Source organism: Hipposideros armiger, unplaced genomic scaffold (assembly GCF_001890085.2).
Source record: "Hipposideros armiger isolate ML-2016 unplaced genomic scaffold, ASM189008v1 scaffold_682, whole genome shotgun sequence".
NCBI classification, from domain to species: domain Eukaryota; kingdom Metazoa; phylum Chordata; class Mammalia; order Chiroptera; family Hipposideridae; genus Hipposideros; species Hipposideros armiger.
In genome coordinates this window covers 672,338-698,453 of record NW_017732032.1, presented here as the reverse complement: position 1 = coordinate 698,453, position 26,116 = coordinate 672,338, and the positions used below count along the sequence as shown (strand labels likewise).

Genomic DNA, 26,116 nt, shown 5'->3' with positions numbered 1-26,116 from the left:
AAAGCAGTTTTAGTAAAGTGAGCCTAAAATCTTTCCCTGATCTTGTTTGTGAGTGCTGATGTTTTGTTTGCCAGTGATGTTCTTTTGGTTAAATTCTTTTACTTGTATTCTTAGGTTAAGACATCAGAATTCTATAGATACTCCCGACAGCTGCGCTATGAAGTTGACCAAGCACTGCATTACTTTCAGAACATTCACCAGCAGCCTTTGTTGGATATGAAATCAAGCCGCATCCGCTCTGCCAAGCCGCAGACAACAGTATTCCGAGGCATGATTGGACACAGTATGGTCAACAGTAAAATACTTCTCTTAAAGAAACCGAGAGTCTGGTGGGAACTGGAGGGCCCCCAGGTACCTCTGCGCCCAGACTGCCTTGCCATTGTCAATAACTTCGTGTTCTTGTTGGGCGGGGAAGAACTGGGCCCAGATGGCGAGTTCCATGCTTCTTCCAAAGTGTTCAGGTATGACCCAAGACAAAACTCTTGGCTCCAGATGGCAGACATGTCTGTACCACGTTCAGAATTTGCAGTTGGTGTTATTGGGAAGTTCATTTACGCTGTAGCAGGCAGAACCAGAGATGAGACTTTCTATTCAACAGAGAGATATGATATCACCAATGACAAATGGGAATTTGTAGATCCTTATCCAGTTAACAAATATGGACATGAGGGGACAGTGCTCAATAACAAGTTGTTTATCACCGGTGGAATCACCTCATCTTCCACCTCCAAGCAAGTGTGCGTGTTTGACCCCAGCAAAGAAGGAACCATCGAGCAACGGACCAGGAGAACCCAAGTAGTGACCAACTGCTGGGAGAATAAGAGCAAAATGAATTACGCAAGATGCTTTCACAAGATGATTTCTTACAACGGCAAGCTTTATGTCTTTGGTGGTGTCTGTGTGATCTTGAGGGCCTCTTTCGAATCTCAGGGCTGCCCTTCCACAGAAGTGTACAACCCAGAGACTGATCAGTGGACCATCTTGGCATCCATGCCAATTGGTAGAAGTGGCCATGGTGTGACTGTGCTGGACAAACAAATAATGGTTCTTGGAGGCCTTTGCTACAACGGTCATTACAGCGATTCCATTCTCACTTTTGATCCAGAAGAAAACAAATGGAAGGAAGATGAGTACCCGCGGATGCCCTGCAAGCTGGATGGTTTACAAGTATGCAACCTGCATTTTCCAGAATATATACTGGATGAAGTCAGACGTTGCAACCAGTGACATCTTTCTCTAAAAAAAGCCAAACAAAAATTTTGTTTGTGACAAAGTAGTTAACTAAAACACATAAAGAAAAACCTCACCAGTTTTACTATCAAAGCCATGGGTCTAATAGCATAAAAATTTTTCATTCTGTGCTAGCATCCTTTTTTTTTTCATTTTAGTGGCCTCAAACTCATGCAATAAGTTAATTCTAAGCGCTAGCTCTTGAAACTACTTCCAGAAGCAGTTTAATAGAATGATCCACTTATCTGGGAAGTTGATTTTATGCTTTAAACGTTTCTTTCAGATGTCAGTGTAGGAGTCGTGCATCTTCTAAGAGAAGACCTGATAAGTGTCACTTGATGTAATTTCAGAGTAACCAGGGAATGGCTCATTCAAATTGATGCCATTTTTTCCTGAAGTAGAGTCTATATCTGAAATCTTTTTTGAACATTTATTTCAGTGTATTTCAGTCCGTTAGACCTTTTGGTTTTATTGTTTAAAACTCTTGACCTTTTTTGCATGGCTTTTTGCTGAAAATGCAAAAATATAAATTTTCTACAAAATTAACTTTTTATATTCAAAACACTATTTCTAAGCTGCCTTCTCTTATCTGCATTGTGTTAGTGAAAGCATATCCATACTTGCATACGTCTTATGACTATATAAGGCACATCCCCTTTTGTGCGTGGTTAGGATTCTATATTTTTAAGCTAGTGCACTTGCACACACGGTTTGCCATACTTGTTGAATTTTAGATGTAATGTCTTTTCATGTATTAACATTTTTAGAAAGTTATAATAACTGGAGTCCTCATTTGGTATCAGAGTAGCCTATCTTCAGTCCATACTGACTCAGTAATATTTGAACTCCTTATATTCCTGAAACATGTATGGATTTATGAAAACTAACATTTTATATTTTCTTTTCCAAAGTTAACGTTAGTGTTCCTTATCGATGTCTGTCTTGTTGAAAATGTTTTTCTTTGCAGTTTGTTTAACGTTGCCCTGTTTTTAGTGAGAATCGGAGTGGTATATGACAAGCCCTGGCCCCTGCAGCGTGCAAGCACTTTTAAAGAGAATTTAGGTAATACCAGACTCCTAAATAAAGGCCCCCAAAAGTAAGTGCAACTCCCATTCTTTACATTCAATAAGGCTGCTACATCTGTTATTGAATGGAAAGTAGCAACTTGTGGAAAATTGGAGCTCAGTTTTGACTTAGAGGTAAGGAGTAGGATTATAATCTTACTGGTCATATCTACTTGTTTGTTTAGTACAAAATACTTAGCGGCACTGGGCATGTAAGCCCTCACCTTTTGTTTTATTTACTGAAAGCTACTAGCATGAAGGACAGTAACCTCAAAGTTCAAAATGGATCAAGAATAATTGTTTAAAAGCATTTGTAGTAAGTGTTTTAGGATTAGCCGCACCTTTCAACTCTTTTTGAACTTGAAGGAAAAAACATAGTTGACAAAATTAAGAATAACCAGGGAATGGCTCATTCAAATAGATGCCATTTTCTCCTGAGCAGAGTCTATATCTGATACAGACTAGATCTACACTGGCAGAACCTGCCAGACCTTAGGATATCGGTGCAATATTGCAATGCCTTCTGTATGGCTGTTGTAGAAGTTTTCTAGTTTCACTTTTTTTTTTTTTTTTTTGCTGCTGCACCACTGAACTTAAAATGAAAAAGTGAAGTCATGGAAATGTGAAGACTTTTGTTTTGTTTTTTTGCAGTTACATTAGACAACTATGAAAAACACACACCTGATTTTAAAACTCCAAAACTGGAGGTGTTTGAGTTTAAGAAACAGTCAGGTACACAGTAGTTTTTGAAAAAGAGAAACATTGGCATTGGTTTTAGAAATCAAGTTAATAATTTTCTTTTGTATATGAGACTTAAATTTTTATTAAATGATTCTAACATTTACTTTGTTTTGAAAAGTGAAATTCGATACTATGTCCCATATGGGTAATATGGGTAAAAGTCTTTTTCTACATTTTAGAAATCATTTCTAATCATTTTACTTTGGAAAACTAGGATTAGGTTAGTCATTTAATTCTTTTTCTAATATATTAGTTGGTTTAGTGTTTTGTATGTTGTGCTGTCTTACTTTAAAGAAAATAACAATAACGTCTTCATTATTTTCCTTGTGGTTGTCTTTCGCTGGAAAAGACCGAGACAGGGTACCCCTAGCAAGCTTTTACACTCCAGTGGTGGTTCTCTTGAATTGCTTAGATAGGACTTCACAGCCCTAGTTAAGGGAAGATCTGGGCAAACAATTGAAATTCTTGGTCTTCTAAAGATACAAGGCCAAGCTCAAAGTTCATGTTTTGAGAAATTTGTGAAATCTTAACTTGAACTAACTGGGTTCAGCTCACACATAAGACCACACATAAGACCACACATAAGCCACGTCTGACCTGATGTTAGCAGTAATCAGGTTTGAGCTTTAAGAATAGTTGCTCTTGCTTGGGTTCTTCACGAATATATGAGAAATTTCTGTTTATATGTAGCACCAATTTAAGGTTCCTTTAAATCCATGATTAACATACATTCCCTTTTCAAACCATGGTTTAATTGCTGAAAGAGATTTATTTTTGTTATACTAAACTATGGAAAATTTTTTCATAGTTTTTTTTTTTCAACTTTATTTTTTGTGTGCTTCATTTGGAACCATTTTTGTTTATATACATTGTTATGTGTTCAAAATAGTTTTTTAAAAATTCAGTAAGAGATTTGAAACTATAAAGTGCAACTGTTGTGATCTTTGTGTGTTAATTTTCACTTTACATTTTAAATGCCAGACTTTATAAAAATAGCTGATCTTCGTTAATTGCATCTTAATTAGGAATGTTTGTTCTCTTCCATGTCTTTGACCTAAGTTTTGATTTTAATCTGCTTAAAGAAAATCCTTGCACTACAACCTTTACATAAAATTCAAAATTCTCCCATTGAAGGTTTTGTATTGAAAGAAATACTACTGGTTTTTGAAAAGCAAAGCTTAATAGAATTATTAGCTTTTCTTGAGACAGCTTTCTCTGTGTCCTCATTACTCTGCTCTGTGTGAGTGTTACTATAATTTGTGAAATATTGACTGAGCCCTTCACTTACCTTTTCTAAAGCAGCACCTTTGGACACCTCATTCTGGGAAGCCCGCTCGAGTCATAGTAAAGGACACACACATTTTTGTGGGGAGAAGTGGTAAAAATGGAGAGTTTTGTCTTAATTACATGAAACTAAGCTTTAAAATATTTTATAACAAATTATTTGAGCTGCATAATCTAAACATGTCAAACGTTCAGTGGGACTATTTTTATATATGTATATGTGGTGGTAGGTCATAACATTTCAGTTTATAATATAAATTGTTATTTCAGTTTATAAGCTATCTCTCAAAAAAGACTAGCTCTTTTGAGAATACATAATTTAAAGTTTTAGACTAAAGTAAAATACAACATAGATAATAGTGTAAATTAGATATAATTGAGGGCTATATGGCAGTAAAACTGCTAGTGCCATTTTTCTTTTTTGCCTATTATACATTTTTGATTTTTTTTTGTACTCAGAACATTTTTAGGATCATACATATGTTTGTTTAATCGGATTAGAGTTGGTTTGGGAATAAATATCTTCTAAAAAGAGATTTATCTTAAAAATGAAAGTCCTGAAAAATTTATCGAGAGTTTATAAAGTCAAATATTCAATAGACATAGACCAGAATAGGTAAACTCATGGGAGTCATATTCTTTCAGGATACCAGTATAACTTCAATATTACACGAGTAACATTGAGAGAATGCCATCAGCTTTGTTTGTTCCCCGTTAATATTCTTGGATTTTCTTTTTTACACCTTTGGGAACAACTACATTAAAACCCCTATTAATCAGTATATCAGTAAGGATTAGGAGTTTGCTTTCTGAAGGAATGTTCCAGTGAGGTGATCAGAGAGGCTATTTTCTACCTAACTTGTATATGCCCTATACCTCTTGGGCATACTTTGTCTATAGAAAAATATTTTGACCTTTAGGTACATTTTGGGCCAGTAGTCAAATAATCCTAGGGCCGATTAAAAATCTTAGACTAATTTAAGGTTTGCCTTTTATACCTGTTTTGAAAGCCTTTACATTTTTGTCAGGTAATTTTTCCCAAGCCGTGAATATAATCTATTCAAACATGTTTATGCTATCCATTCTGTTTTTAAATTGAAAAAAAATGTTAAAAGTGTTTATGAAGAAAAGTTTAAATAAAATATTTTTAATCTTTAAAATATAATTCTTTATCTCTTATTATTTACTATCTTTATATAATCCATTACTTTCGAAGTCACTCATGACTTGATTAGCAGTCTTCATTCTGTTTTCCTTCAACGTGCCAAGGAAGTGCCACAAAAATGTGATTTCTCCTGATGCTTTCAGCCACAGATTCAAATGAGAGCATTAGAGTGAAATTGTTTACACTTACATGCAATGGAAATTTTATAATGAAGCCAAGTAATTAAAGTTCCACTAACACAGTTTTGCAGGATGGAAATACAGAATTGAGAGAGCACATTTATAAGCCTCATGCCTTAGTTTGGTGATTTTTAGATTTCCTTTAGAATTTTTTACTCTTTGTTCTTAAAGGCATTTCTGAAATTAGGGAGTAGGCAGGAATGACTGCTACGTCGCAGGCACTTGGACATACATAGTCAGGTGTGTGCCTCCTTTAAAATGGACTCCTGAGAGCCCTCGACAGGATTCCCTGGATCCTGGCCCCAAGCCACCTTTCCAGCCTCTTTCTCTCTGTCACTTCCTCCACTCCGTTCTGTTGTGGTCTTCGTGCGTTAACTTCCAGCCTCAAATTACTTGCTTTCTTTCCCCTTCCCTGCTAGCAGAATTTTACAAGGCCCAACTCAAATGTCTCCTCCCCTCCTGCAACCTGTTCTCTCCTTTTGAATTAATTGTCTCTTCTACACTCAGCACATTTATAGCTCTTATATCATTTCATTTTGCATAATAGTTGGGTATAATTCTTTCTCCACAACTAGATCATAGTCTCCTGGGATGAAAGAACCTTCTTTTATTTCTGTTTGTACTGCCCTATCTTGCATGATACTCTTTGTACACACATAGCACTGAGCTCTAAATGTGTATTGCGGCATGTGACAAATTCCATGTGAGTTACAGATGCTATAGGCATTCGGAAGAGGAAGATAACTAGTTCCCTAGGGGTTTTGTCTCTGCTTCTCAGTCTACATACTCTCTACCTAATCTCGTCCACACCTATGGCGTCACCTACACTCTTTTTTTTAAGCTGAGCCATTCTGCTGCCTGTTGGCAGCTCAGCCGCTGTTCAGCTTGGGCCGGGACGCGAACTGCTGTTGCTCAGAGCTCACACTCTTGAGCAAGCTCTTAACCAACTGAGCCACTCAGCCAGCCCCACCTACACTCTTTATTCTAATAGATACCTGTATTTCTCAACCCAGAGTTCCAACCATCTCCTGAACATCTCGCACATGTTTTATCAGAATTTCAAACTGAACAAGTGCAAACCTGAATATATTATCTCCTTCCCCAAACCCTGCCTCTTGTCCTGTATCCCCCGTATTATGGTATGGCTCGACCATTGCCTGGGATTGCCTACCAATACCTCTGCCCCCTCACCCCAACATCTGGGTTAATCCAGCCCTGTCAGTTTGAACTCGCACTTGCCCTCTCCTCTCCATCTATACTGCCCTTGTTTAGGCCCTTGTCATTCTTGCTGGCCTCCTAAAGCTTTCTTTCTGATCTTCTACCTGCACAATCCATTTTCTACACTGCTGCCATAGGGAGCTTTCAAAAGGGAAATCTAAGCCTGAGATTCAAGAGCCTTTAATAATCCCCCTTCACCTTGAGAATAAGATCCAAACTCCCTAGCCTACCACACAAGGCCCTTCGTGTTCCTGCTCCCTTTATACCTGTTCAGTCACTTTCATATCCAATATTCTAGTTTTGCAAGCTACTTGGAATTCCCTGAGTATACCATGTTTTCCCTGGCCTCTCTGCCTTTGTACATGCTCTTCCCCTCTTCCTTTCCTGGCTAAGCCTTTCTTGGCCTCCAAAAACCAGCCTGGGCATCATGCCCTCTTGCAAGTCTTCTTGAACCCTTCAGAGCAGGTTAACGGCCCTTGGTCTTAACCACAGCACCTTGTGGACACTTAGACCTGCACCTCCTCTGACATTTGACTACAACTGTTTTCTCTGTCACATCCTTAACTATACTCCTTGAGGGCAGATACTGTGTCTTTATTTTCTAAGAGTATGACTTAACGTCTGGCACATGGTAAGCCCTCCTTAATAAAAATAGAACCCAGAAACTTGGAAGGTCACCAATGAAATGCTCCTGGTGAGGAGGGGCAGCTGTATTAGAGAGCTTGATTGTCTGCCAAACTTGACCTCCCTAAGGAATTTCCCTCCATTCATTTCCACTACCACTGACTGCTCCCATGTCTAGAAGGTTGATGCATATCACTATCACAGTTGTCAACAGATACTTCTTCCCTGAAAATCTCAGCATTTGTGATCCAGGCTGAAAATCTCAAGTGAAACAGACCAAAGGCAGATCATTAATCCCATGAAATGGTCTGTGGCAGAAAAAAGTATTCGGTGGTCACAACATGGAGAAACACATAAAATTTCTTTTTCTTAGAGAATCTCAATGAACAGCATATTAAAGGATTGAGATGTCCTGATGTGAACTCATTTGGATTTTGTTGAGCTCAATGTAAACCAAACATTTGACCACTGAGCTTTTTTCATGGACTATATGTGATCCATGAATGTCCTTGAAAAAGCCAGGCTAAGGAATAAGTGAAAGAAAACAAGTACAGAGAACTCCTAATTCAGGTTCTGGTCTACGAAATAGGACTTCTTCCTGTAGGTCCAGTTAGTTTCCAGGCTGAAGTCAACATTTTGCCAAGGTGACTTACCCTGAGGATTTCACAGCCCAAGGAAGGTCCCAGCTCTCCCCAGGGGTAGGGTGAATTTGTGTAATTATTCCTACAACTTGTATGGTTTAAGGAGCAGGACTTCCAGAATAGCCAAGGAAGGAGCTCAGCAAATCCTCTCCCCCTAAAAAGCAATGATAGAACTGAACAAACTTAAAAAAAAATGTCAAGACTGGAAATTGACCAAAGGCATACAAACAAATTGAGAAGCGTTTGTTCAAGAAAAGATACTAAACCTCACTAAGAACTGATATTTTTGCCTGGGGCTTTTCCCATCCCAGCTCCCCTTCCTCCAGCTCTGTGGCACAGAAGTTCTACCAGGGCCATCGGAGGGGCCGGCCTTTATTTGGAGTGGAGTGTGGACAATCCCATAAGTTGTCGTGGCCGACACTAGCTAGCCTGAGGTCTCAATAGTGATTGGGTTTAGCAATAGACTGGCAGACAGACCAGCCAGAGATCTAACAGATCTTAGGGATAAGACAGCCTACTTTATCCCTAGTGGTCTGGAAGGCTGTGCTCATGGACGACGCTGTGTGCACCTAAGGGGAGATCTAAGAGGGCTGTAGCAAAGGAGCTGCCCCTGGCTGGATATGAGGCCTTCCAAACAAAATCTGGAATAGATTTGGAAAGTGCTCAAACTCAATACATCCTTCAGGCCACAAAGATTCATTAGCAAAGGGTGGAAGCCTCACTGGCTCAAGGTGTTTGTCTGACATGACCAGTCATTGACTGACCACCAAGCTGTGCTGACTCAGGTGAATTCGGGTCATCGAAGCTTAAACATAACAAGAATTTCAAACTCAAACTGAGCAGAGACATCAGTGGCTGTACACTGGGGTGGGGAAGAGGGGTAGTGAGTGGGACAATGGACTCCACAGAATTTGTCCAGGCAAACCACTAAACAAACACCCCCCAAAAATAGCAAAAGCAACCACACAGAATCTAGAGTTGCTACAATATATTATCTAAAATGTCAAGTTTCCAACAAAAAAATTACAAGACATGCAAAGAAACAGGAAAGTGTGACCCATACCCAGGAATATAAGGAGTCAATAGAAAACCCCCTGAGGGATCAGAGTGTTATGGAGAGTCATATAATTGTAGTTTTGTATTCTGTATTTCACATAAAATTTTATTAGAAACAATTTCACAAGTCATTAAAGTTTCTTTGAAAATATATATTTTTTAGATTTTTTTTTATTGGGAAATTGGGGGATGGGAACAGAGCTGGGGAATTGGGGGAAGGGGAACAGACAAGTTGCTGCCCTTTTGTTCTTCAGTCTAGTTGTAGAGGACGTTGCTTCACTGGCCCAAGTTGGCACCATCATTGCGCTCTTCCCAGGCAAGGCAGATCAGTCACCAGCCTCTGGACAGCCGCTCACGCTGGCTGCTGGCTACACATGGTAGCCCATGGCAGCCCACTGCAGCAGGGGACTGCAGCCCACGGCAGCCCAGCTCCAGGTCGAGCTGTTGTTCAGCATCTTGCTGTAGAGGGCAGTGTCACTGGCCCCCATATGTGGGCTCCGAACCGGGGCCCTCTGGCATCGCAAGCCAGTTCTTAACCAACGCACTACTCAGCCGGCCCTGAAAATAATATTTTTAGTGATTGCTTAGTGTTCCATAATTATGCTCCTACAAAGTAGTTCTTTCATTTTATATATATATATATATATATATATATATATANATATATATATATATATATATATACACACACACATATACATATATATACTTCTGATTATTTCCTGAATGTAGTTTTCTAAAGCTGGAATAAAAATGAACTATTTAAAATCCCTGACAAATATTGCTAGATTAAGCGCTAGGAAATTTGTACAACATTAGACCCACATCAGCAGTGAGTGAGTTTTTTGTAAAGATTTTTATTAAAATATAGCCAACACAATATTAGTCTCAGGTGTACATCATAGTTATTCAACAGTACCCATCTGGCACTATACATATTTATTACAATATTCATGATTATATTCCCTATGCTAAAGAAGTGATCAAGGTAAGTCCAGCAACCATCTGACACTGTACCACACCATCACAATATTATTGACTATATTTCCTATGCTGTACATTACATCCCCAAGATTTATTTGTTTTATACCTGGAACTTTGAACCTCTTATTCCCCTTTATCTTTCACCCCTTTTTAAATTTTTCAGTTACAGCTGACGTTCAGTATTATTTTATATTTCAGGTGTACAGGATAGTGGTTAGACATTTATATAATTTATAAAGTGATCCCCCTGACTAGTACCCACCTAGCACTATACATAGTTATTACCATATTATTGATTATATTCCTTATGCTTTATATTCATCCCCATGACTCTTTTGTAACTATCAATTTGTATTTCTTAATCCCTTCACTTTTTTCACCTTGGCCCCAACCCCCCATCTATCACCCCAATAGATCTAGTACCCATCTGACACCATGCATAGTTATTACAGTATTACTGACTATATTCCCTATGCTATCCCCTACATCCCCATGACTACTGCGTAACAACCAATCTGTACTTCTTAATCCCTTCCCCCTTTTCACCCACTCCCAAACCCCCTCCCAGAGGGAAACCATCAAAATGTTCTCCCTATCTATGAGTTTGTGTCATTCATTTTGTTCTTTAGATTCCACTTATAAGTGAAATCATATGACATTTGTCTTTGACTGTCTGACTTACTACACTCAGCACAGTACTCTTTAGGTCCATCCATGTTGTCGCAGATGGCAAGATTTCATTCTTTTTTATGGTCGAGTAATATTCCATTGTATATATGCACCACCTCTTCTTTATCCATTCATCCATTCAGGGACACCCAGGTTGTCTTCATATCTTGACCATTTGTAAACAATGCTGCAGTGAACATATGGATGAGCACGTCCCCTTGAAGTAGAGTTTTGGGTTTCTTCAGATAAATACCCAGAAGTGGGATTGCTGGGTCCTTCTTTGTCTCTTGTTAATAGTCTTTTGTTTTAAAGTCTATTTTGTCTGGTATAAGTATTGCTACTCCAACTGTTTGTTTCCATTTTCATGAAATATCTTTTTCTATCTCTTTACTTTCAATCTGCATGTGTCTTTTGATCTGAAGTGAGTGTCTTGTAGGCAGCATATGTAAGGGTCTTGTTTTTTTATCCAATCAGACACCCTATCTTTTAATGGGATCATTTAATCCATTTACATTGAAAATAATTGTTGGTATGTAGTTATTGCCATTTTATTATTCATACTTTTGATTTTTTGTTGTCTTAAAGAAGTCCCTCTAAGATTCCTTGTAATACTGGTTTGGTGGTGATGAATTCCTTTAGTTTTTTCTTGTCTGGGAAGATCTTTATCTGTCCTTCAATTCTAAATGATAGATTTGCTGGGTAATCTTAGTTGTAGGTCCTTGCTTTTCATCATTTTTTCCATCCCTTTACTTTCAGTCTGTGTGTGTCTTTCAATCTGAAGTGAGTCTCTTGTAGGTAGCATATGTGAGGGCCTTGTTTTCTTATCCATTCAGCCAGGGTAAGGAAGGTTTCCATCATTATTTCTTCAAATAGGTTTTCAATTCCTTGCTCTCTCTCCTCTCCTTCTGGTACCCGTATAATGCAAATATTGGTAACCTTGATGATGTCCCAGTGGCCCCTTAAACTGTCCTCATTGTTTTGGATTCCATTTTCTTTTTGCTGTTCTGATTGGGTGTTTTCTGCTACCTTATCTTTTAAATCGTTGATTCAATCCTCTGCTTCATCTAATCTGTTGATTCCCTGTAATTTAGTCTTCCATTATTGTATTCTTTATTTCTGTCTGGTTCTTTTTCATGTTTTCTATCTCCATTTTTATGTTTCCTATCTCTTTGTTAAAGTTCTCCCTGAGATCATTGAGCATCCCTATAACCAGTGTTTGGAACTCTGCCTCTGATCGATTGCTTGTCTCCATTTTGTTTACTTATTTTTCTAGAACTTTGTTCTGTTCTTTTATTTGAGACATGTTTCTTTGTATCCCCGTTTGGGCTGCCTCCCTGTGTTTGTTTCTATGTATTAGGTAGGGCTGCTGTGTCTTCTGGACTTAGTAGAGGGGCCTTATGTAGTAGGTGTGCTGTGGGGCTCAGTGGCGCAGTCTTTCTGGTCACCTGAGCCACGCACTCCAGGTGTGTTCCTTGTATGGGTTGTGTGTGCTCCCCTCTTGTAGTTGAGCCTTGGTTGATAATTGCACACCAATGGGAGGGACTGACCCTTGGGCTCACTGGTTGTGAGGACTGGCCTTGACTACAGTGGACAAGTTGTGGTACAGGGGCTGACTTAACAGAGCAAGATCTGCCTCAGCAGGACTCTGGTGCCTGTCCAATCAGCCCCTTGGGTGTGTCATACGTGGAGGCAGCTGGGTGATGCTCCAGCTCGTTTCAAAGCTGGGCACTGGGGGCACCAGCCTCAGGGCCACCTGGGAGGGGACCCACTGCACATCAAATTCAGCCACAGCCCATGCCCCACCCAGGGCCACATGGCAGGAGCCACAAAGTAATCCACAGATGGCCACCATCTGTGCCATGCTTGGAAGTTCCTCGAGAGGCCAAGCCACACACCAAGGCCAGCTGCCCCTAGCACCGTGGCTTAGGGCTACTTAGAGGTATGGAATAAACTGAAGCCAGATGCTGCTTGTCTGGGTTCTGCGAACCTTTGAGAGGCGCTAGGAAATTCTGCAGCATGAGCCAAGGCAGGTGGTTTGTGGGAAAAAGCCACTGGAAGCGGCTTGTGTGTGCCTGAAAGTTGGGCGAGGTGGGGTCTCCGAATCATCAGGGCGTGGTAAATGATTGGCATTAGAGACTCAGATATGGCATCCACCTGCGTCTGCATGCTGGGAAGAGGGAGGGCTCAACAAAAAAACCAATGGCTTCCACCAGCTACTCCATTTGGGAGAAAGCTGCCCCTCTAGCCCCCTGAAGCCAGACAACTCAGGTCCCCCCATATGTCCCTGTCACCTCTTCAGTTGCTGCCCCAGTGCTGGAGCTCAGAGCCAGTGATTCCGCCAGTAAGTCTGTGTGTGGTCCCTTTAAGAGGAGCACCTGGGACTCCAGTTGCCCTCCGGCTCACTCAGTCACAATCTCCACTGCTTTTTACAACCAGAAATTATGGGGACTTGTCTTCCCGGCCCTGGAACCCTGGGCTGGGGAGAGGGTGGGACCCCTTGCCCCTCTCAGGGAGACCTCCACAGCTGAGATATCCCTCCCAATTTTTAATGGTCACACATGGGTGTGGGACCAGCCTGTTCCGCGTCTCTGCCTCTTCCTCCAGTCTGGAGGTGGCTTCTTCTGTATGTCCTTAGTCATAGGGTTTTGGTTCAACACGATTTCAGGCGCTTCTCAATGGTGTTTGTTTTGTAGGTTAGTTGAAATTTTGATGTGGTCGTAAGAGAAGGTAAGCACAGCGTTTACCTACTCCGCCATCTTGACCGGAGCTCTGAGTATGAGTTTATTACCATACCATGTACCGAATTTCCCCAGGTATAAGACGCTCCCATGTATAAGACGCACCCTAATTTTGGGGCCCGAAATGTGAAAAAAAATGTATTACATAAAGTTACTGAACTCAAGTTTTATTCATCATAAAATTCATACAACTCCTCATCACTGTCAAAACTCCCAACCATTAGCTTGTCCTCATCTGTGTCTGATGACGAATCACTGTCTTCATATATTGCCTCGTCCTCAGCAGGAAATGCAAGTAAAAACAATCTACAACCACTGTATAAGACGCACCCAGTTTTTAGACCCCACATTTTTCAAAAACAGGTGCATCTTATACATGGGGAAATATGGTACTTAAAAAAGAAAGAAATCATTAGCAATCTAATAGGTGAAAGTTGTATTTTAATTTTTAGTTCTTTGATTATAGTGAGTGTTGAGTAATTTTTCACGTCCATTTGCCACATATTCTGTGAATTCCTGTTCATGTCATTTATGCAGTTTTCAATGGTATTTTGGTGTTTCATTATGCATCTGGAAGGATTCCTCATCAACTATGCTTTGTCACACTTGAATATACTATCTCAAACGATGACTTAGGTGTCTTCAATTATTAGGGCAATTAAAAATAGTGTATAATCAAATTTCATTAAATGTGGAAAGCAAATAAAACAATTTAGAGAAAACAAAAGGGATGGGAATTATTCTGATGGAGCAAAATGATTAAGAATCAAATATATTTAAAAGATAGGGGAAGCTGATAAAGATATTGAGAAAGGCATGGTATACATTACAGATTCAAATGAAACCCTATTGAAAAGTTAACATCATTCTCCTTAGATCTGGGGTATGAGAAGTTGCTTTGTAGGGTTCCATCTTCTGTAATGGAAATATACATTCAAACTTTTATTGAATACCTGCTATGTGTGTTAATGGGAATGTAGTTAGATGGGAGTGAGAAAACGAAACAAAACAAGATCCACTATGCTCTCAATCTAATGAGGAAACAGAAGCAACTAAAAATCACTTAAGAAATAAAAATAAATAAGGCAAAAGATAAATAGAGGAAAAAGCAGGGTGCTGTAGGAGCTCAGAAAGTTACCATTACTATTGATGAGAATCAGGAAAAGGTTCAAGAGGAACAGGCATTTCTATGTGGTCATGGAAATTAAGTAGGATTTCTTTAGGTGGAGAATATAGAAAAGGGTTTTCAAGAAAGGATGTACAAAAAAGCACGGGAGGTCACATGAGGTAGGAGGTTCTAAAGCAGGCATGCACCCAGATCCAATCTATCAGTCTTCTATTCAAGCAGATTCCAGTACTGTTAGGGATAACAAAACAGCACCTAGTAAAATTTGCTATGAATGAAAAAAAATGGCTGATGACACACCCATTTTAGTTCATTAAAATTTTTTTTTAACTCTGAGAACTTAAACACTGACCATAGAAAATTTAGACTCCATAAACATAATCAACACAGTAAAACTGACAATGGAAAAAACTTGATACAATTAAGCTTGTAGTCTTAGGTTGAAGTTGACTCCAAGACAAGAATGAGAGTATAATTTATTTGAGAGGTCATTCCAGAAAGCATCAGAGGGGGAAGTAAGACAGGAACATCAAACAGTTTTCCACTGGGGGCAAATGAGTTCGATCTCCCCTCATCAGGTAACTGGGAAAAATGGTGTAGAACATACCTCAGAGTCATCCCAACAGAGGATGAGGAAGTTGGGGTATTAACTCCCAGCACTTCTGGCCCTGGATACCCAGCTGAGAGAAAACCCTGTGGTGGGGAGCTGCAGGTGTTTGTGCTCAGAAGCCAACCACCATTCTTGTGTACTGAAGGGTGAGTGCCAAGAGGGCATGGGTGGGCCACCCTTACTATCTGCTACCTTTGTTACTGACTCAAAAGTATTGGAAGGATCACATCTTCTTGACAAAATTTAGAACCACAAAATTTGCACCACAGGAAACTGGTAGACATGATTGCCATAAAAGTAAACTCACTTGTAAGCCATTAAAATTTTTAAAATTTTATTTGGATAAATTTTAAAATAAATCTTCATGGTGACATTTTTTCATGAATAAACATTTTCCAGATGAAAGTAAAAGCAAATAAAAAATGCTAGAAATATTTTACCTGAATTATGTAGAAAATTGATATCAAGGGATTAAATTGATTTCAATTTGCTCAGAAAAATATGTTCTTCATAAAATTTCATCAATGCTGGCATGATTCTGATTAGAATGTTTTTACTCAGAAACATGGAGTCACAGTGTCCTCAGGCTCAAAACAAGAGGAGGATCGAAACATCCTGTTCTTTAGTTGCTAGAGGCCAAAAAATGAAGAGGATTTGTGCCAGGGGAAATTGCATGGGTAAATGCAGAGTGGAAAAGCATATGGAATGCTTTGGGAATGATGAATTCCTCGCTGACAGAGCTATGGGAGCAGATGTTAAGCAAAAAAAAAATCATTTTCATGAATATTCTGTGGATCTGCAGATTTCTTTGTTGAAAGAGGATAAGAGAAAAATTGGATCTTATAGTCCTCCAGTGTAACTCTTCACAACTTTTCACCAAAACATCCCATGACCTTACAGGAAAAGAATAAAAACCCATTAAAATAATGAGAGATTGACAGACAACATAATGTAAAATTGTGAGCAGCCTTGATAATAATCTTAAAGCAAATAGAGTTTTAGAAAAATAGATCCATACGTCTTTACCTTATGGAACACATAGGCTTCCCTTCATGAGCGAGAAAGTGGAGAAAGATTTTTTTTGAAAGGTACATTGCTCTTGCTCCACCAACTGTGTCCTGACTCAGAGATCTGGGCCCTTACTAGCCAGAGGACTGGGCATTCATCTCCCTTGATCCCAAGGAGCTCTACTGTGAGGAGGCAGTTTTGTTCCTGAGTTTTGCCCCTTGCCTCGAAACCTCTCATCCCCCATCCCCCGCCCCCCCACTGGCTTCTCACCCGCTGGCCCCAGCCCTCACCATGTCCCCCAGTCTGCCCACTGTCTTTCTCCATTTTTCCATTGAAACAGAACCAGTGATCAACTAGGCAGGAAGTAAGGGCAGACTGGCTGGGGTATAAAGCGTATCCTCCCCCATTACTCACTCACTCACTCACTCACTCACTCACTCACTCACTCACTCACTATAGGTGACCACAGACATAGGAAGAAAAATTTCACATACTGCTATTGGCTTCCAGCACCAGAGAAGAAGACAATGAGAGGAGGGCAATCACCATCAGAGTACAAAGAGGTACAATTACAGAAAACCCATTAGAAACTGAAATGTGGACTGGAAACTGTGCCAATCACCTCACCCCCTTTTCAGCTGCAAGACTTACCAAGGGGGTGGGACCACTACCCAAATGGATAGAAGTTGGGACTAAAGGCAAGCCACGCGTTCTGTTGACACACTGAGACTGGAAGGGTCTTCCCTGGTTTGTGTCTGAACCAAGAGGAAAACCAAATTGGGGTCTGCAAACCAAGGCCATGGGATTAAAAAAAATACTTAGACGACTCAGAAAAAGGAAATATACTTCTGGAAAATTACTCGCTTTCAGAGCCAGAAGAAAAAGGCAAACTATCAGGCATCTTCAAAAGACGGCATGAGAAGCAAAGGGTCGTAGGTAGATGAAAAGCAGAATTTGAAAAGGTAGTTGACTCCAAGACTGTAAGAACATTCCAAAGGCAATGGCAGAATTAAACTTCATATGTAGTCAGTAAAGAACATTAAAGGATGGTGTAGAAAATTCAGCCACTGATGTGAAAGACATCCTTGAGATGCTTTCCCAGTGAAGATGAAAATGACAGAGATTCAGTTCTTCACCACATACTACATGAACACTTACTGTGTGCCAGTCACTGTGCTAGGTGCTGGATCTAAAGGCTTTCACCTTCTCCATCCTCAGAGTGTGAGAGGCAGCCACTAAACCCTGAAACACAAATTAACATATACAGTAAAACCTTGGATTTCGAGTAACTTGGTTTTGCGAGTGTTCGTTCTGCAAGAGGAGCAAACATTTCTAATACATTAGCGATGTCTTACAATATGAGTAGTTTGTTTCTGGAACGAATTATGCTTGCAAACCAAGGTATTACTGTAATTGCAAATTGTGACGGTTGCCTCAACCGAAAACTGGTGCTAAAGACTGCCCATGTAGGAGGAGCCAGTTCTGATTGGTAGTTAGGGAGGTTCTCTCTAAGGAAGGAAGAGGTAGTTGGAGATATAAAGGTTGAGTAAGAAAACTGCACAGTAGAGAGTGGCTAGGGGTGTGCAGCCCTGCAGCCGAAAAGCATGCGGAGCAGCAGAGTCTGAAAGAGGACCAGGACATCTGGTTGAGGTGAGGAAGGTGGGGAATGTGGGCAAGATGTGACTGGAAAGATACTAGGGCCAGATCACACAAGGCCACCTGAGGCTGGGTGAGGAGTTCCTATTTTATTCTAAGAGAAATGGGAAGTGACTGAAGGGTTCTAAGTAGGTGGCTGATGTGATTTCTGTTTTAAAAGGTCGACTGGTCCCTGAAGTGGGGTAAGGATGAAATGGGAGAGCTCACTGAGGGGCCAGGGCAGTGTGAAGGGTGATGACGACTTGGACAATGGTGGTGGCTGACACTACAGATGAGAAGTGAATGAAGTTAGGTTACGCTCTGGAGGTTACAACTGGCAGAACTTGGATATGAGTTGGGTATAGGAGGCACTGGGGCATGAATGGCCCCAAACAACACCTGGATCCATTTTGAACACAAGGCATATGATGGTGCCACTAGTTCCCATGAGAAAGACGAGGAATTGATTGGGGGAGGGAGCAGCAGGAGGACAGGCTCAGGTCCACTAGGTCTCAGATGCTTGTGAGGTGTTCAAAAGTAAAGGGGCCAAAAACAGAAGAGAGCTCAGAGCTCGACAGTCATCTATTATTATAGACAATTCTTATTTATTTGGGGTTTCTGTACCCTTTCCTTACGGAAATAGTCAAAGACACACAAAAGTAGACAAAATAACATCCTGCATCTCTATGTACCCATCATAGTACAAACAATATTTTGTCACGAGAATGCTAAATCTCCTAGAGAAAGAGAAAGGTGCCAATTACTCTAGTCTGAGTCTCCTCATCCGAAACATTGGAATATTGTAACCGACCTCATGGAGTTCTGGTGAGAAAAAAATGAAATTATCCATGTCAACAGTGCACAGTCACCAAGGTTAGCCAATCATGTTTTTTAATTTTGGGGTGATATATCAAGGTTAGTAGGTGGAAACAAATTCAGTTAAGTTTCTAAACTTAGGAGAAAGTATAGAAATCACTGAGCTCTTATGGAGAGAAGAACAAAACAAAAGCTGTTGACACAACTATGGCAAGTTTTGGAACTCTTGCAAAGGTGAGGCAAGCTGAGAACACAGTGAGAGAGAGCAAGTAAAATTAAGGTTCCAATAAAGTGTGAATTGTGCATACGACTCCAAGGCACCCTGGCAATGGAGCCCCCACCTTATGGTAATAACATTATATTGAGGGAAAATTCACACAAAAATGGAGTAACTAGTAAAGGGTCAGAACATTACATGATCTGGTCTAGTGAGGAGTTTGCGAAGGTTTTTGCTGTAAAGAAGGACTTCCTGAGTAGACCCTCCCCCCCCACACACAAAAAAACAACAACAAAAAACTGGATTATGAATAAGAGGGTTAAACTGAACCTGTGCTCTGGAGCAGAGCCTCCAAACTTGAACGTGCACACAGTCACCTGGGGATGTTGTGAAAATGCTCCTTCAGATGCAGTGGGTCCGGGATGGGGCCTGAGGGTCCGCAAGGTTTTCTGGGGTTCCGCAGAGCTGCTGCTCCTCCGTCTGACTTTGCATGAAGTCTCTCACTGAGAAGTTCTGTAGTGCAAATACCTGCCCCTGCCAGCACTGCTGCTAGAAAGACAATGGACATAGGACGGGGTCCTGGCAGAAACCCATTCCCTCAGAAACCTTCCCAAAGAAAGGGGCTGGATGTGGCAGACAGCAGCTTAGAGGCCTCCTGCGGGCATTATATGGCCCTGGAGGGTTTGGGAGAACAACAAGGAGTCAACGGTTGTTAGCATGAGCACTATCACCCATGTGCGCACCCCCAGGAACTCAGTCTTCAGAGGAAGAGACAGAAAACGATGAGAGCAGAGCGAGATAGATATGGAGAACAGACAATGCACAAATTACAGGTGCTGATGTTCCTGGCCAAGAGATGCATAATGGAAAAAAAAAGAGATGCATAATGTAATATCTTTTAGAAAAAGGTTTTTCTAAGCTTAAGGGAGATCTCTGCGGACTGAAAGAACTTGCCCCATTTCAGGGAAAATGAACTATTGACACACACACACACACATACACATTTGGGAACAATTTTTAACCACAAAAGAAAAAAACCTGCAATCATTAAAACAGGAGAAAACAAATCATTTATTGAGGGCTTACCTTGCTCTGCACACTTGGTGCTTGACATGACTTCTCTCATTTAGACGTCACAGCATTCCAGTCAACGGGTGGTGCTGGCCTTTATGTTGATCGGATTCTGGAACTCAAACCATGTTGTCAGGATCCCTTTGCTCTCCAGCTGCCTCCGCTCTTTCATTCTTCGTGGTGGCAGACAGGCTTCCTCCAGACGTGGCACAGAAAGCTCCGGGCTCACATTCTTCTAGCTCAGGGACCCTAGAAGAAAGACACAGAGTCTCTCTCCTGGCTTCACCATACAAGGTCTCCAGTTGTCTTCATGCCATATGCTCACCCTGGGACCCACCACAGTGGCCGAGAGAATGGAGTAAGATAACTGGCCAGGGGCTGAGGGTACTGATTAGAAGTCCCATCAGAATTAAAGGGTTGGAGTGACAACAAATAAACAAATAAAAGAGAGCAAGGATAGTCTGGCCAACAAATGCAAGGGATCCATGACAGGAGGCCTATGAGGTGCCCCATTTTACAGATGACGACAGTAAGGATTAGAGAGGTCAAGTAATTTGCCCAAGGTCACACATCCAGTATAAGTTGAGGAGTCAGAATACAAACCAAGGCAGTCTGACCAGAGCTCTTAACCACCATGCTGTAAGGCAACAAAGTCAGTTTGGTTTCAGACTTCTCCGCAAATCAGCTTTCAGAAGAAAATGGGGCAACAGCGAGACTTTTTAGAGAAAAAGACTGTAACCGAAGATTCATATGCTCTGCCAAATTGTCTTTCACGATAATAGCTAAGAAATATTAAACGCACACTGTGTGACAGCCACTGTCCTACTCGTAAGTGCTTTATATATTATTGAGTCATCCACTTCATGAACAACCGTGTAAGACAGGAATTCTTATTATCCTCATTTTAGAGATGAGAAAACTGAAGCCTGGAGAGCTTGGGTAACCTATCTAAGAGCCAAGATGGTGCCTAGGCAATCTGATCTTCTGAGCCCATGATGGGAACACCTCTTCCATAATACCAGTGTTCAAAAGCATATCAACGCTCACTTTTGAAAGAAATTTAACAAAAATATACACAATAACAAGGGAGCAAAAAAACCCAAAAAAACAAAAACAGTGCGGAATGAGAAAATCATGTGAAAACTACAAAGTTAGTTTTTAAAAGTCTAAATGACTCATTTGTATCTAAATGTAAGATTTTATTAACAAAGAGAAGGGGTAAAGTAAAAGTGAGTTCAACTTGGCTAAATCAAGGGGAACTAAAAGATTACCATTTCAGTTTAAAAATTCTGATAATTTAAGAAACATAGGCTGCAGAATGAATGCTTTTTAAATTGTTCTGCATGAATATTTTATTTAGCAGTTTTCTAAATATAGCTGGTGCCATCAACTCCCCTACAGGAAAGCAGTAAGGTTTTTTTTTTAAAGAAAGGTAAACAGTAGGGTTTTCTTTTCTTGTAATATGAACTCATGGATTCAAACTTATTTGATGAGTTTAATCCATGCAATTGTCTTTACTGATGCTCAAATTGTCCCAACCGTGACTAGTGGGAACTTTAAGTTGGCTCCTGAGTCCTTGTACCATAACCTAGCGGTTCTCTGAAAGCTTTATTGCTATCAAAGCATCTTGTATGTGTCCTTCCCAGATCCACAGAATGCTTAAAGGTCATACTTACAATACTAAAAGGTGTATCTATGCCTTCCAAAGCAATGAAGAAGATCAAAGCAGAAAAAATATTCATGAGAGAAATCATAAAACAAAGGAATGGCAAAGAGGCATTAAAATTAGCATAGAAAGAGATGAAAGATGATGAACTACATGTATTACTTATAATGATAAATAAATACAGAACCTACTCCTATGCTAAAAAATAAAATTGATTTTAAAAAAATCAATTCTATGCCATCTAAAAGAATCACACAATGGCACAAGAAAATCAATGTAAGAAAATGTGGGAAAATAGGCAAGACAGACAGAAATGAAGGGAAACCAAAGATTGAATACTTAAATTAGTAGAATTTGAGACAAAAATCTGAATGAAATGGCACTGAAATGTATAAAACCAAAATTAGAAGGATAGAGAACTCAATTAATACAATTCACAGGTCTTAATAGCTTCCAGAAAGAAACATACATACTATACAATACACCTTTTTTCCTCGTGCCCATGGAACACTTAACAAAAATGGAATATATAGCTGCCCTAACAGGGGCACTTAAACAGCATTCAATTGAAGAAGACTCATGACAAAGGTAACAAATGTACAGTTGTTTACCGGATAGGATACACTATAGCAAGAATGTGAAAGTCAGGATGAACATCTCAGCATATGACTCACAGCAGGAGTCTGGAGAGGCCAGGTGCAGGCTCCTATTGTCCTCTTTCTGCAAGGGCCAGGCCAGATGTCTCGTGGATGGGGAACCCCTGATGTGTGCACAGAACCCTTCGGAACTAGGGAAACAAAAGTGAAGTCTTTGCTAAGGTTGTTTGTATTTTGCTGGTCACCTAGGCATATCTCTGCTGCAGGCCCAGCAGAACTCTGGGGTAGGTGCTGGGGAGTAGCACACCCAGGCCAGGTGCAGCTCTTCAATCTCATTGTTATTAATAAACAACCTGACAAGTTGGGTCAAACTCCCCTGAAACTCTTTGGACTCATGGTTACACAGACTCACTGTATATCAATGTTTCATGCTTTGACCCTCAGTTAGGGTCAGGCAGGAGCTTTAATTTAAAAACAGCTCAGGTTAATTGCAGACCTGCCATGATTAAATTTTACAGCACAATAGCAAAACACAAAATCTATCTCAATCATTTCCAAAACACTGAAACCATATAAGCCCTATTTTTGGACCACAATTTTAAAAATGAATAAATATGATAAATAGAAAGTAATCAAAATGCAAATTAAAACAAGCTGCTTTTTTTTTTAAGACTATAAGTCTGATGAGAATAAGAATGTGCATATCCAGTATCAGTAAGGATCGAGGGGAACTAGGCCTCTTTATTCATTGCTCCTGGAAACATAAATTTGTAGAATCTTTCTCAGATCCACCTTGGTAATCTGGACCAAAATCATTAAAGGACCCATTCTCTCAGCCCAGATATTCCACATTTTGCATTTTATCTCAAGGATATGGGCAGGCAAGGATGCTTATTGCAGCACAGTGGATAATAGCAAAACGTCCAATAATCTGGGGAGTGTTTCAGTAAGTTATATCCATATCCAATTATTGAAAATAATTTTGTAGAGGTCTGTTTGTGGCAGGCTCTGTTAGTTGTGTGTCTCCAATTTTCTCTCCTCTTTGTCTATAGTAACGGAACCCAGATAGTGTTCAGGGCAGCGGTGTTCACTGCTCCAGGCACAATGGCATGGCAGTCCTCTTCCCACTTTCCCAGCTTCCCTTGTACCAAGGAGTGGCCCTGTGATCCAGTTCTGGTCAATAAATATAAGGAGTCTACTGGGGGCTTTGAGAAAGTATTTGCTTTCCTAATAAATGGGAAAGATGCTGTTGATGTCAGCAACCATCTACTGCAGACAGTATATTAAGTGAGAAAAATGAACTATTTGTTAAATAAGAGATGGCTGGGTTTTCTGTAATTTGGAGCCCAGAGAGTCGCTAACTGTGGTAGATACTGTGATGTGCTTCCCCAGACCCCCCTTCAGGATTCCCAGATACTGGGGGTGCTACAGGCTGACAGTGTTCATTTGCCGGCTATCTCCAGGAATTGCACTCACTGAAGTCGGCTGCCTTGCCCAATGTCATATCCCCTTCCTAGGAGGCAGCCTATAGGAGTATAAGGGCTCTCAGTCTTCTTTTTTCCATTTGGGACAATTCTGCAGGGCCCTCCTAGCTCCAGAGCTGGAGCCCTGTAATGACTGCACCATTGTTTAATGCTACATTATTCCCTTTCCTGATGGTGTTGATCTTAAGAGCATTCCCTAATAACCTTCCTGCACTCAAAGTTTTTGTCTCAGAGTCTATTTCCTGGGTAACCCCCCTCCCCCCCGCCCACACACACAGTACTACTGACACATTTATTCACATAAAAAGATGTTCAAAATATATTGCTAAATGATAAACAGGTTATAAAGCAGTATGCATGGTGTTTTCTTATTATACAGACTATTTATCTGCATAGTAAAACTGTCTGCAAAGGAAAACACTAATATTTTAACACCAGGACATGTGTTTCCAACAATATGCTGGACTAGATGTTTAGAGAAACTCCTAGTTCAGAACACATTAAATGTCAAAAAATAAGTTTTAATATTTTAATATGTAGAGTAGTGGTGAGAAAATAAGGGAATTCCAAGGGTAGGGCGAGGACATAGAAATGATAGGAAAGCACAAATCCACATGAGCTAGAGATAATATTTACTCTGCAGGTAGCTGCTGATTTCTGATGGCCCAGAGCCAGGTTTTCCATGAGCCATTGCCATGGGGCATAGGAGACAAAGCCTAGAGCCTGAGCAGTATGAAAGAGGTCAGGATGGAGACCCTTGCATTAAGATAGGACAGCCAAAGAGCAACAGCTTCAAGAAGTTCAATTGGAAAAGCCCACCCTGCAGATGGCGCAGGGGGAAGTCAACTCCATGGGAACAGCCGGGCACAAGCAAGTTCACATGGGTGTGGGCCAGATCTGAACCAGAATCTCTGTGGCCCAAAGTGAACACTGTGCCAAAGATAGAGTACAAAGTGGTCCTTGGTGTTGCTCACAGTAAGCTGCCAGAAGGAAACCAAAATTTTTCTTTTTTTTCTTTTTTTTTAAGGATTTTATTGGGGAATTGGGGGAGGTGAACAGACAAGTTGCTGTCCTTTTGTTCTTCAGTCTAGCTGTGGAGGATGTTGCTTCACTGGCCCATGTTGGTATTGTGATCATTGTGCTCTTCCTGGGTGAGGCAGTCGCTCATGGTAGCTCACGGCAGCCCACGGCAGCCCCACTGCAGCCTACGCCATCGCCGGCGACTCATGGCAGCCCAGCTCCAGATCGAGCTGTTTTTCACCATCTTAGCTGTAAAGGGTGCAGCATCACTGGCCCATATGGGATCTGAACTTGGGCCCTGCTGCTCAGAGCTTGTGCTCCCAAGCCAACTCTTAACCAACGAGCCACTCGGCAGGCCCCCAAAATTTTTCTTTGGAGGAATACATTTACAGACTTCAAAGAATTACCATAAAGACACAAATTCAGAAAAAGAAATCACTAAATTCACGAGGGTCAACAGAAACATCACACTTCAGAATCAGGTACACACACACACACACACACACACACACATGCAACAAAAAACTATAGATAGTGAGATATTAGGTAAGAATATAAAATAATGATATTTACTGTCTATAAAGAATTAAAGGTAGGGTTGATAGACTAAGGGCACAAAGGTTATGAAAACTGGGGTAGATCTGAAACAAAATTAAACAGGCGCTTATACAATAAAAAAGTAATAATTTAAATTAGAAATGCAAGGGATGTTATAAACAGTGGATAGAACTAAAGAGAAAATTAGAGAATTAGAAGATATATTGAAATAAATTACCAATATAGGACAAAAGACAGAATGATAGAAAATATTAATTACAGGTTAAGAGAGGGTAAGAGAAATAGAACATAGAGGAGGCCCAATATATGTTCCAAGTGGAATTCCAGAAAGAGAGAAGAACAGTAACAGAGGAAAAGGCAATAACAAAGAGATAAGGTCTCAGAAATTATGAAGGACACCATTCTTCAGATGCAAAAACCCAAGAGTTCCAAGCAGGATAATTAAAATAAATCCACACTTAAACAGATAGTAATGAAACTACAGAATACTAAAGACAATCAGAAGACTTTCCAGTAATGATAATCAGAAGACAAATAATATCTTTTTTTAAAAAGATTTTTATTGGGGAATTGGGGGATGGGAACAGTGCTGGGGAATTGGGGGAAGGGGAACAGACAGGTCGCTGTTGTTTTGTTCTTCAGTCTAGTTGTGGAGGATGTTGCTTCACTGGCCCAAGTTGGCACCATCATTGTGCTCTTCCCGGGTGAGGCAGATC

At 40.4% G+C, this 26,116-nt stretch overlaps 1 protein-coding gene and 2 long non-coding RNA genes across 9 annotated transcripts in view; 1 reads left to right on the top strand and 2 right to left on the bottom strand.

Moving 5' to 3' along the window:
* The window catches only part of KLHL15 (kelch like family member 15), a 33,454-nt gene extending 29,581 nt beyond the window's left edge, over window positions 1–3,873 (top strand). For all 7 annotated transcript variants that reach the window (XM_019626527.1, XM_019626529.1, XM_019626523.1 and 4 more), the window contains one exon: window positions 115–3,873. In XM_019626527.1, the coding sequence (XP_019482072.1) occupies window positions 115–1,227 (1,113 nt within the window). In that variant the 3' untranslated portion in view covers window positions 1,228–3,873. The remainder of the gene's footprint in view (window positions 1–114) is intronic.
* An 11,773-nt stretch (window positions 3,874–15,646) lies between these two features.
* On the bottom strand, window positions 15,647–19,624 carry LOC109372977 (uncharacterized). Its single transcript, XR_002122134.1, has 3 exons — window positions 19,383–19,624; window positions 17,496–17,579; window positions 15,647–16,222 (listed from the first exon to the last, which is right to left on the bottom strand). It is a non-coding gene; the product is annotated as an uncharacterized LOC109372977 (long non-coding RNA).
* Window positions 19,625–20,092: 468 nt separating this feature from the next.
* LOC109372978 (uncharacterized) overlaps window positions 20,093–26,116 on the bottom strand; it is a 23,868-nt gene continuing 17,844 nt past the window's right edge. Inside the window, exon 4 of the long non-coding RNA XR_002122135.1 lies at window positions 20,093–20,325. This is a non-coding gene — a long non-coding RNA (uncharacterized LOC109372978). The remainder of the gene's footprint in view (window positions 20,326–26,116) is intronic.